This window comes from Bos mutus, chromosome 3, assembly GCF_027580195.1.
Source record: "Bos mutus isolate GX-2022 chromosome 3, NWIPB_WYAK_1.1, whole genome shotgun sequence".
NCBI classification, from domain to species: domain Eukaryota; kingdom Metazoa; phylum Chordata; class Mammalia; order Artiodactyla; family Bovidae; genus Bos; species Bos mutus.
The window spans coordinates 18,075,645-18,088,218 of record NC_091619.1 but is presented as its reverse complement, the minus strand read 5'-3'; the positions used below and the strand labels follow the sequence as shown (position 1 = coordinate 18,088,218).

The window sequence follows — 12,574 nt, the reverse complement described above, 5'->3', positions numbered from 1 at the left end:
AGGGAAGGGGAACCTCATGTATTAGACGAGGCTTAAGTGAATTCTCTGGTGGTCCAGGGGTTAGGACTGGCGCTTTTACTACCAGGGCCTGGGTTTGATCCCTGGTTGGAGAACTAAGATTCCCACAATCCATGTGGCAGGCCAAAAAAAAAAAAAAAAAAAAGACTTAAAATGACAACTCCTTGAACAGAATAAGGACTCACAAAACCACGCTGATATATACACACATGACAAAGAAAGAAGGGAAAGCTCTTCCTTACAGTGGAATGCCAACTGAAAACACAGAAGGAATGATGGAAGCAGTAACTGGTTCAGGGAAGTATCATTAACGCTAAAACTAGAGGTGAAACTTTCACAAGAGTATATAGTCACATACGCTCAAAATACTTCTTAATTAAAGAGAAAATAACTGAAGGGAATTCTAGAGGATAACATTTTAACCAAGCAATCGGAGTTAATATCCCGAGTAACGAGACAAACTGACAGCTGAAATTTCAGATAACCCAAATTGAGAGATTCTATAAAATAACTGGCCTGTTAAAGTATTTAAGGGGAAGGACTAAGAATAAAAGAGATAGTACACCTAAATTCAATGTGTGATTCTGGGCTGCTATAATGGACATTATTGGGACAACTGGTAAAATGTAAATATGTACTGTAAGTAATATTAACATACTGATGTTAAATGTTCCAATTTAGATAATAAAACAGGGATTATGTAACTGAGAATCCTGTTCTTAGGAAATATTCCTGGAAGTATTTAAATCTTAAGTGGCATGCAGCTGCAACTTATTTTCAAAAGGTTAGTATGTATACAAAATGAAAAGCAAATGCAGCAAATGTTAACAACTGGTAAGTCCAGAAGAAGAGTATTAGAGTTTTATGTCTTAACAGTTTTTCTATAAGTTTGAAATTATTTTAAAATAGTTATTAAGAAATTAAAGGGACATGTCAACTGAATGCAACAAATGTGTGCTCCTTGTTTGATTACTGATCTGAAAAAAAACACTTACAAAAAGAATTTATGGGAATTCCCTGGTGGTCTAGTGGTTGGGAGTCTCTGTTTTGATGCTTGTGGGCCCAGGTACAAGCCTTAGTCCAGGAACTAAGATCTCACAAGCCATGCCACACAGCCCCCCCAAAAACCCCCCAAAACAAGAAACCCAGTAAAGCACATGAGAAACTTAAGGGGAAAAAAGAAATCTTAAAAAAAAAAAAAGGATTTATGAAACAGTCGATTTGAACAATGAGTATTTATTACATTGAGGAATTATTAATATTTTAGGCATGCTATTGTGGTTATGTTAAAAATAAAAAAGTCCATCTCTCATAAACATATATATGAAATACCTACAGATGAAATGATATACCTTGGATTTGCCTCAAGATAATCCAGAGGAGACTAAATGGAGATACAAGACTGCCACGTACTGGTAAGCACTGAAGCAGAGTGATCGCTCCAGGGCAGTTACACTACTCTCTCTACTTTTTCATGGTTGAAATGTCCCTCCAAAAACTTAAAAACTAAACTTTAAAAAATAAAAAATAAAAAGGTGAGAGTAAGAAAGAAAAGAACTAGTGGAGAACAAAAGGCCAAACTAAAACTTCCAGGGTCTCTAGTGAAACAAAGGTGAGGAGCACTGTATTAAAATCCAGGTGGGGCTAGTGGTAAAGAACCCGCTTGCCAATGCAGAAGACAAAAAACAGAAGGGTTCACGAGGAAACTAGAGTTGAAAGAGACACATGTACCCCAATGTTCATCGCAGCACTGTTTACAAGAGCTAGGACATGGAAGCAACCTAAATGTCCATCAGCAGACGAATGGATAAGAGAGCTGTTGTACATACATACAATGGACTATTACTCAGCTATTAAAAAGAATGCATTTGAATCAGTTCTAATGAGGCGGATGAAACTGGGGTCTATTATACAGAGAGAAGTCAGAAAGAAAAACACCATTACAGCATATTAATGCATATATATGGAATTAAAAAAGATGGCAACAATGACCCTATATGCAAGACAGCAAAAGAGACACAGATGCAAAGAACAGACTTTTGGACTCTGAGAGAAGGTGAGGGTGGGATGATTTGAGAGAATAGTATTGAAACATGTATATTACCATATGTGAAATAGATCGCCAGTCCAGGTTCTATGCAAGAGACAGAGCGCTCAGGCCCGGTGCACTGGGACGACCCTGAGGGATGGGATGGGGAGGGATGTGGGAGGGGGGTTCAGGATGGGGGACACATGTACACCCATAGCTGATTCATGTGAATGTATGGCAAAACCCACTACAATATTGTAAAGTAATTAGCCTCCAATTAAAATAATTTTTTTTAAAAAAAGAGAAGGGTTTGATCCCTGGGTCGGATTGGGAAGACCCCCTGGAGGAAGGCATGGCAACCCCTCTGGTATTCTTGGCTGGAGAATCCCATGGATAGAGGAGCCTGGCAGGTTACAGTCCAGAGGGGTCGCAAAGAGCTGGACACGACTGAAGCAACTTAGCACCAGCATGCACCAAGGACCATTCTTAATTATAAAGGCAAACTCTGTAACACAATATGTGCTCAATATTCTAAGGAGATTTTAAGTCACAGATCCTGTTTCAAAGCATTTAATACTAAGGATAAAGAAAATATTGACAAAGTGTTTCTCATATTAGTCAGTGAGCCTCTTCCTAAACTACCTAAACTACTTCCTAAGTCTTTTAAAACATCTTGTTGAGAATTACTGACAAATAAGGACATAGGAAAGAGGTCTAGAATGAAAGACCATCATGTTTCTCCTTTGACCATCATCTTGAAGTTGTCTACATCCATCCCTACCTAAGAGCAGAGTAGAACTGAGTATTAAGGCAAGGAGCTCCCAGAGCCAAAAAAAATTCAACCTAAATTAGGCCCAAAGCTGCTCAGGTTTGACAACGTCACTGTCCAACATCAGGTCTGACTATCTTCCAAATTAGGTCACATCAGCGTGCTTAGCCTTAATCAACAGCACCTGTGTACTTGTGAAAAGGAGCTGTGAGATCACATGAAGAGCTGAGCTGTAAATCTCACAACCCACCTCTCCCACAAACTCTGAGATCCATCATTACCTAGTCCAGCTCCTATATGATAAAGGGAGGGAAGAAAATAACCTCAGGTTGTATTTTCTCTTTTTAAGTCTTATCCTTCTTCATCTAAGGCAGTTATCAGTTCCTCCAGTTGCTAAATCTAGGCTGTTCTTGCTGGGCGCTCTGGGAGACCCTCCTTACCCGGCCTAGGTTAACAAGCATTTTCAGAGTGGAGGAAGATGGTGAGTAAGCAGCAGCACAGCATCATAAAATCCTAGACATCACTTTGTGATAAAAAGGAAGAAATTGCTGCTGAATCAACAGAGATGCAAGAGAAGTCAAAAGAGCAGCTGGCTGTGGAGCCAATGGACAAGCAAGGAAGAGGAGAATCCCTCCACCACTTGAAAGCCTTAGGCTAATCTTAGGTGAGTTACTTAAATTACCAAAACTTACTTAACCTTTTACTTATAATACTCTGGTTTTCTCACCTAAAAAAAATAAGAGACAGAGCCCATATAAGGTTGCTTTGAGGACTAAACAAGGTTAACATACGTGAAAGCACCTAGCATATAGCCTCAGTTGAATCAGACTCTATTCCATCTGTGAAGCAGCTCAGCGATCACACAACTGAATCCATGAGGACCAGACCCCCCTTCAGTGCTCCGTGCCACTGCTTTTAATGGCATGTCCTCAGAGACTCCTGAAAACTGAGCCCTACACAGGACATTGGTAAATCCCTAACCAGGCTGAAAAGCTTCCTCTCCTACTTTTGCCTTCTGTGAGAGAAGAGGAAAGAGTACAGGAGAGGGGAGAAGGCCTGACAGATGGACCCTGCACCAAGATCCGGGAGCAAAGCTGGACGGCCGGCCTAGTTCCTCCCAGTGATGTAACACAGAGCCCTTGCACTGAACCACGTTTCTCTAGGCCCCTCCTCGGTATCTAAGCTCCACTCAGAGGTCTGACTCATTTCTATGGGTCACTGCCGAGTCAAGAAAGAAAACTGGCATCTTGCAACAGGGAGGCCTAACTAAGGATGTAGAAAATGGGAGAGTCCAGAATTTGGATGGGTGAATAAAAGCAATGAGGAAACAAATATGAGGGTCAGTTCTTCCCAGGCAATAGAAACATATAAAGGATACTGCTCTTCTTGAACTACAGAAATTTCTTTTCCAAACAGAGATGAGTGAACTAATTACAAATCATTCAGAGTGACTGGAGGACCACACCTCCACAGAGGGCTGTAGAAAGCCAGATCCCTACAATCTTACTAGATTGTACCCCTGCTTCCCCTGGACAACCGAGGCCCTCAGTAAAGACAGAACCACACATGAAGTTGCCAACAACTGCTGGCAGAATGACTGTTCAGAGTAAGCCCTTCACGACAGCACCTCAGAGAGTTTAGTAAATATTTACCACCTCTAGGAGCTTCTAAAATAATTTTTCTAGTACTAAGACTACCTTACCATGGTTTCCATGACAGTAGCAGTAGATGGAGAGCGGGTGGAAAGCAGGGAGGCCTTCTAGTTTGCGAGTATATACCTGAAGCTGGAGCCTATAAAGTCTGAGGATTGCTCTAACCTCTCAGTGTCTCCTCCTTCCTCCAGGTAACATACAGTTTGCTAAAAATTATATTATTTAATGGCGTCCCAGGCTGTTCATGGTAAAGAATCCGCCTGCCAAGCAGGAGACTCAGGTTTGATCCCTGGGTTGGGAAGACCCCTTGGAGGAGGACATGGCAGCCCACTCCACTATTCTTGCCTGGGGATTCCATGAACAGAAGAGCCTGAAGGGGTATAATCTATGGGGTCACAGAGTTGGACATGACTTAGTGACTAAACAATAACAATAATAAATACTTAAATACTGTCCCCTTATGGGAAGTCAGTGGCCTTCGGAGACTAAAATTCAAAGGCTTAAGGAAAAGATATGATCTGATCTACAAAATCCCTAAGGACTCACATTAGTACAGGGTTACTGAACAAACTGGGTTCCAAGTATTCTACAACCGAGAGTCACTTGTAAGTGAAATGAGGATTTAAGGGGAAAAAAATCAGAAATGACTCAAAGCCCATTCCCTGGAGAATCTTCACAGACTGGATGCGCCTTGGAGAAAACCTAGAAGGGACATACCTCTAACCAAATGCAAAACTGAGACCTGTCCAGAGCTTAAGAGGAGGTTCCAGCTTGTTTGAGCCACAGCCCCTGCCTTTAGCCTTGCTTCAAAGTGGACAGGGTCCTTCTCCGCAGAGGAGTGGTCGACCAGGAGCTTTGAAGGCTTGTGAAATTAGAAGCTACGTGTTCTAATGGCCTCCAATCTTTGGCACTATTTTTATCTCATTCCTCAAATATGGATGGGGATGGGCAAGAATTCCCCATTCAAAGAAAAGAACAGGGCCAAAGAGAAGAAAGGATACGACACATGGTCCCTTGGGTAGAAGGGTCACAGCCCCTGCCTGTGATGCTCCTCACCAGCACTTCACACTCCAGGCCTCGAAGGGCCTTTCCTCATCACGTCCAGCTGACTCCGGTCTCTTTGCAACCCTCACTGGGTTTTTGTTTTTACCTTTCTTCTGAGTGTTAACTCAGTCTTTAGATGATAACCTCTGGAAGGCAGGCCTTGGGTCTCCCTACTGTGTTCCTGGGCAATAGGTGGGACTATGCTGCAAACAACCAAGCCAGAACAACCAGAGATCAGTCAATACTAGGTTTTGAGTGCGGAGATGCGTGACAAGACCCAGAGAAGAAGCCAGTAAGTCTTAACCTTAGTCACTCTGATCTAGTGCGAGCCACACACGAGGTTAGAAACTGGTAAGGCATGTTGGAAAATTCAGATGCAAAGGACAAAGGGCATAGAAGGAAAGGAGGAAGGCCAAGACAAGCTGAGAAACATCTAAAGCACAAAGGATATCAAGAAAAAAAGGAGACCTTCCCTCCCCCTTCTTTCTGGAAACAGCTGAAAGTTCACTCTCAGACAGTCCAAAAGAGCAAGAAAATAAATGCTTCATCCCTTATGAGATCCCCTTTTGCCATATTATTTCACTTGCTAGCAAACATGTCACTCCTCAAGGAATAGGATGCTGTGGTACAAATTAGAACAGGATGACCCTTCCGGCAATCAGGGTGGGAAATAAACAAGGGTTTCACTACCCTTGGGGTCTTTTCCCCTCCACCCAACTGGTGCAGTGATCAAAGGTAATCGATGATTTTCTTGCTACAATTCTAGAGGTCTAGTGCTGGAACCCAGGGCTCAATAAATACTTTGACAATGACAGTGGTCATTTCTAAACATGTAGATAATTTAAAATGCCAGGCAATTCTGGCAGTCATTTGTATTTGTTTCGGGAATACATTACTTTTAGCACTGTTAGCTGCCTTGTTAGTGCAACAGGTAGCACTCAAAAAATAGAAGCATTTTTTATGTTCCTAATTGGATTTACCTTAGCTGATAACAACAGAAGACAAACTCTGATTCATCTCATACAGAATTACAAGGGAGAAGCATGATGGAAAGTGTGTCTGTGAACAGACATATTTGATGGATAACCCACAAGGTTGCTGTCCAGGTGCTTCTTGATTTACAAAGCTCCTTTTTGTATGTGTTCTGCCATCCTGCATCTGAACCAACATTCCTTCAAACTTACAGTATGAATTCCACCTATCTGCTTGACCACCCTCTAACATCTGATCAAGAGCCGTGACAAAGTCAGAAGCAGGGAAATTGCCCGTGAAGAGCCTAATAATTTACTTGTCCCGTCCCCGGATAACCACTGAGTTGAATGTATTAGGTCTTACAAACAATCCAGCCATGTCACACTTCTCAGTCTCATATTCCTAAGTATGTCTCTTCATGTATGAAGTGAAGTGAAGTGAAGTCGCTCAGTCGTGTCCGACTCTTTGCGACCCCGTGGACAGTAGCCTACCGGGCTCCTCTGTCCATGGGATTTTCCAGGCAAGAATACTGGAGTGGGCTGCCATTTCCTTCTCCAGGGGATTTTCCCAACCCAGGGATAGAACCCGGGTCTCCTGCATGGCAGACAGACGCTTTACCGTCACAGGAAAGGGATAAATGATCAACTCTGGATTGTCAGGGACAGGGCAAGAGGAACAAGTGGGGGGAGGGGTCAATTATTCAGTAGTCTAAAATCCCTATTCGGGCCCAAGGCATCGCCTCACCCTACCCTCTTTCTCAGCATCTGTATGTTCCCTCCCTTGTGTGTATGCCATTTGGTTGTGAAGGACAGTCCCCTAGGTCCCATTCACCCATAACAAAATACAACTCACTTTTCCTTAGATCTTCACTCATTCTAAACGCCCACTTAACATCACCGGCAACTGAGGGTCTAAATGAAGTCAACACTATCTAAGAGGAGGCTCCAAGGTCTAGTGCAAGCTCCTATCAGACCCACCCCCCAAAACACCTACACACACATACATTACTCAATATATGACCCTACTGAAACAGGGTTAAATATTAATTATAGCTGTGGCCTATATGTGAAAGGAATGTCAAAAATAAATCCAGTAGATCTGGATGCTATATCCCTTCCTCATCAACACATCCCCCCTCCACCCATTTTCACAGTAGTGGCTGCTGTTGCTATGACAACCTGTCCAGGAAGTTGGCCCACACTTCTTCCTTCAGGAGCAGGAAGTCAGGAGCAGTGTTTGTGTTGTCTTAGAAAAAACTTTAAGGCCTCCTCCCCCACCCCCACCCCCCATCCGCTCCAGTATCCCTCCTCAACCCCATTTCTTAACTCCCTTCCCCACCCCCCACACCTACCTCCTCTAACTCATCCTTGGCATCCAAACTGGTTGAAAGTAGCAGCCTCCCCCCTCCTGGGGCTCCTGCTCCCGCTCCTCCTCCACCTCCCGCTGCTCCCGAAGCAGCTGCTGCTGCTGCCCCCTTTCCCTTCTGTAACTCCATGGCTGCAGCCGGGAGACGGGAAAAGGCCCGGGAGTGGATGGGTAGGAAGTCCTAGAAACGGGGAATCTAGGACTGACAAGGATGGGGCAAGAGGGACAAGGCGGGATAGGGGGTAAGGGTCCCTGGCCTCTGCACTCGTCCCTCCTCTCCGAAAGCGCTCCTGTGCAGGAGGCGAAGGCAGGCGGGCCTCTAGGTCGTGCCTCTGGACTGGCAGTGCTGAGGAAACGCCGTTAGCTCTTAAGTATGCAGGGCTAAGGGTCTGCGCCCCTACGGGAAGTGTAGGAGAGGCTTCTGTCCCTGAAGAAATGGAAAAGGAGCCCTTTCTGGCTTCTGACCCTAAGAGAAGCTGGGAAAACCTTAAGTTTCTACCTCAGGAGGTGGGGGAGAAAAGGAGTCCTGCCCCTGAAGTAGGGGGTAGGAATCCTTCCTGGCTGATGCCCCAGGGATTGGGGAGCGAGGTTCCTTTGGTTCCGGCCCCCAGGGGGTGAGGGTGAGGCAGTAAGCGCTATAGGAGGACACGGACGACCAGCTTCTCCCTACACCACACAGAGGCGGCCATGGTGGAAGGGCGGGGGGTGGGAAGGCCAAGAGCGACGGCGGGGGAGGGGGAGAATCGTGGAGGCCTGCGCCGGAAGTGAGCAGTCGCGGTCCCTGGACTCCGCCAATAGCGGCTTCCGCGGTGGCTCTCAGTCTCGAAGGAGTAGGCCGACGTTGGCCCACAGGCCTTTACCCCGGCTGCCAATAGTAGAGAGCAGAAGAGAAACCAGTCTGATGGACAGCCAGAGTGTCCAATCATATTCCTCTTCTGCTCTCGGAGGGCGGGACGGAACGACTTCCCGGAGGTGGGTGTGAGAGATCAGGAAGGAGAGAGGCTGCGCCTGTGTGGGTTGACGCGCGTGCGCGGCGCTGGCCTCCACCCTCCTTTCCTCCCTCGTTCAGAAGCTAGGGTGGTACTGGAACCAGGGCACTGTTCGTCCCTAGGTGGCTTTGAGAAACCCGAATCCTAGTTGTGAATTGACATAGCAGGGCCAAGGGGCAGAACCCTAACCCTTAAGCAGTGTCAGAGCAAATGCCATTGGATGGTGTGAAGCCAGCTGCCGGAGCTAAGAGTATATATCACACAAGCTATTGGAAGCGTCCGTGCAACTGGAGTTATCAGCCAGACACTGAGGAAAAATAAAAGCATGGACCTACTTTTGCACACCGCTCATTAGAGTCATGCACGGATTCATTATTAGGCTTCTGGAAGCTCTGTATTGTCCTGCTTTATCTGTGTTCGGGTCAGCATTTGCCTCTAGCAATCCAGTGTGGAAGCTTGTTTTTGACGTTCTTTTCCCTCCCGTAATTCAGTCAGTAAAGGCTTTTTATTAGAAATGTTTCTGGAATTTGTTCTTCTCTGGCCTATGTATGTGTGTATATGTATGTGTATATACATATATATATAGTATATCCTTAGGGATTACAGTGGATTCAAGCCCATTCAACATCATGCCACTTCTCTAATCATACTAAACTACCCTCTCAGACACCTGAATTTCCCAAATCCTTAGTAGAAATTATGTGACTCACCCTATCTAGTCAATATGGTTTCCCAAGACTTATTTTTTAAATTATTACAATTTAAAAACCTGTAATAAAAACTCATAACAATGCAAAGTAGAAGGAACCCTCTTTTTTCCCTTTGACCCCATCCAGTCTCACTTCTCTTGAGCCATCAGTGTTACTAATTTGTTGTATATCTTTCTTTACTTTTTAAAAATACATAAACACATATCCACAATTCTTTGGTTGTTTTCATTTGTTTTTTTAACGAAAATAAAATTGTTTTACGATTTCTTTCTTCTTGCTCAATTAGTATTTCTATCCTGACCATTTTTTTCTCCCAAATCAAAAAATGGAAATTAACTTCATTCCAACTAACAACCTCATAATATTCCCCTCCTCTCTTGTGGAGAAAATGAGCTCTTCCCTGATGCTGCCCCCACCTAGCTGATTTCCAGAAGGAAAGACCTTCCATTTGTCAAAATCCACCCACTGTTGAAGGCAATTGAGGTTAAAAATAGCAAGGTGGTGTTGTTTCTTTTTTCCTCCCTTGGCAGGGGAAGCTATAGTTACCATTAATAGGAATCAAATAATAAGGCCCTAGAATCAAGAAAAAATTAAAATGAAAAGACTCACAGTGCTGCAGAAAGTTCCTCCATCAAAGAAAAAAACAAACAAATCAATGCCTAATAATCCCGAGAGACTTCTGGGTTTGACAATAAAGGAATCTCCCTACCTCAGAGAGAATGATGAATTACAGGGTTTGGGTAAAGACTAAAAAGGCATACTTATAAAATTTATAAAAACATAAAGCTGAGACTAGTAGCTAATAGACCAGATCACCATATAGCACTGAAAATGTTATTAATGAGGTCAGAGATTGAACTAACAGAACATGAAGTTATTTAATAATGGAAAGTGTGCTTACCTGTATGCCCAGGCCTAGGCTAGAAAGGATTTAAAACAGGGATAAATGTGAGCTCCTAAAATTAATATTAAAAAATTAGTGAAGTGAGATAGGCAAAGATTTCTTTTTTAAAATATTTCTTTTTTTTGGGCTGCACTGGGTCTTCATTGCTGTGTGTGGGCTTTCTCTAGTTGTGGAGAGTGGGGGCTTCAGTAGTTCCATCATGTGGACGCAGTTGTCCCAAGGCATGTGGAACCTTCCCAGACCAGGGATTGAGCCTATATCCCTTGTATCGGCAGGTGGATTCTTAACCACTGAACCACCTGGGAAGTCTGCAAAGATTTCTTCATAGACACAAAAATCATAATGGAAGGATGGATGAACTGGACTTAATTAAAATTAAGATCTGTTGGACTTTCTTGGTCCAACTTCATGCCAACACACCATGGTGCAACTTGGCACAACTAAACCTGTGCACCAAACTACTGCACCTGCGCTCGAGTGTGTGTGCTACAGCTGCTGAAGCCTCCACTCTTCGCACCTAGAGAAAGCTCACTCGCACCAACAAAGACCCAGCACAGCCGAAAATAAATACATAAATGAAATTTTAAAAAAAAGTAAGAACTGTCCATTAATAGACATCATTAAAAGGATAAAAGACAAGCCGTGGACTGGGAGAAAATATTTGTAATGCACATATCTGATAAAAACTGTCATCACAAGATGATATTAATAGGTAGGTAGGTAGATAGAGATATATAAAACACAGGAAACTCTCATTTGAAAAGTGGACAAAAGACGTAAGCTGGCATTTCACAAAGAAGGACATCCAAATGGTTAAAAACACACGAAAAGTTTGTTAATATCAAGTCATTAGGACACGGAGGTGTGCTGCGATTCATGGGGTCGCAAAGAGTCAGGCACGACTGAGCGACTGAACTGAACTGAACGGAGGACAATATTGATTGAAATTACAAAGTGATACTGGAAATTCTAGCCACAGCAATTAGAAAAGAAAAAGAAACAAAAGATACCCGAATTGAAAAGGAAAAAATAATATTGTATCTATGCATAAATGAAATCCATAACCCCATATAGAGGAAACCCCCAAAGAATCCACAAGAATCCACTAATAAATGAATTCAGCAAACTTGTAGGGTACAAGAGCAACACAAAAAGCCCCAGTTGTGTTTCTGTATAACAGCAGTGAATAATCTGAAAGGCAATTTAAGAAGACAATTCCGGGAATTCCCTGGCTATTCAGTGGTTAGGACTCTGAGCTTTCACTGCCGGGTCCTGCAAGCCACATGGTGTGCCAGAAAAAAGAAAAGCAGCAATTCCATTTATAGTATCTTCAAAAGAACAAAATACCTAGGAATAAATGTAAACAAGGGAGTAAAAGTCTTGCACTCTGGAAACTACAAATTATTGCTGAAAGAAATTAAAGAATATCTAAACAAATGGAAGCTATCCTATGTCCGTGGGTAAGAAGACAATATTGAAGTACTACAACTGACCTACAGATTTAATGCAATCTCAGTAAAAATTCCAAAGCTTTTTTTTTTTTTGGTAGAAATGGAAAAGTCAATCTACAAACTCACATGGAGTTGCAAGGGGCTCTGAATAGCCAAAATAATCTTGAGAGAAAAAAAAAAGAACAAAGTCAAGGACTCACACTTCCCATTTTAAAAATGACTACAGTAAGCTATAGTAATAAAAACAGTGTTGTGTTGGCATGAAGATAGACATATAGGTCAAGAGAATAGAATTGAGAGTCCAGAAATAAAATAATAAATTTATAGCTAGTCAATTAAAAAAGTGGTTTTTGGTTGTGCTGGGTCTTCGTTGCTGTGAGCAGGCTTTCTCCAGCTATGGAGAGCTGGGGCTGCTTCCGATTACGGTGCCCAGGCTTCTCGCTGCAGTGGCTTCTCTTGTTGCAGCGCACAGGCTCTAGGGTGCAGACTGCAGTAGCTGTGGCTTGTGGGCTCTAGAGCTTGGGCTCAGTAGTTGTGGCACATGGGTTTTTGCTCCAAGGCATGTGAAATCTTCCCAGACCAGGGACAGAACCCGTGTCCCTACACTGGCAGGTGGGTTCTTATCTGCTGTACCACTAGGGAAGTCCCAATAGCTAGTCAATTTTTGACAA

General features: G+C 43.4%; 1 protein-coding gene across 2 annotated transcripts in view; it reads right to left on the bottom strand.

Annotated features, from left to right (window-relative positions):
• The window catches only part of INTS3 (integrator complex subunit 3), a 39,046-nt gene extending 30,475 nt beyond the window's left edge, over nt 1-8,571 (bottom strand). The window contains exons 1-2 of one of the 2 annotated variants that reach the window (XM_070367201.1): nt 8,349-8,571; nt 7,836-7,981 (exon numbers count right to left, since the gene is read on the bottom strand). In XM_070367201.1, the coding sequence (XP_070223302.1) occupies nt 7,836-7,979 (144 nt within the window). In that variant the 5' untranslated portion in view covers nt 7,980-7,981; nt 8,349-8,571. Of the gene's footprint in view, nt 1-7,835 lie in introns of both variants that reach the window. The other variant, XM_005910021.3, reaches the window with a different exon arrangement.
• Nucleotides 8,572-12,574: the final 4,003 nt, after the last annotated feature.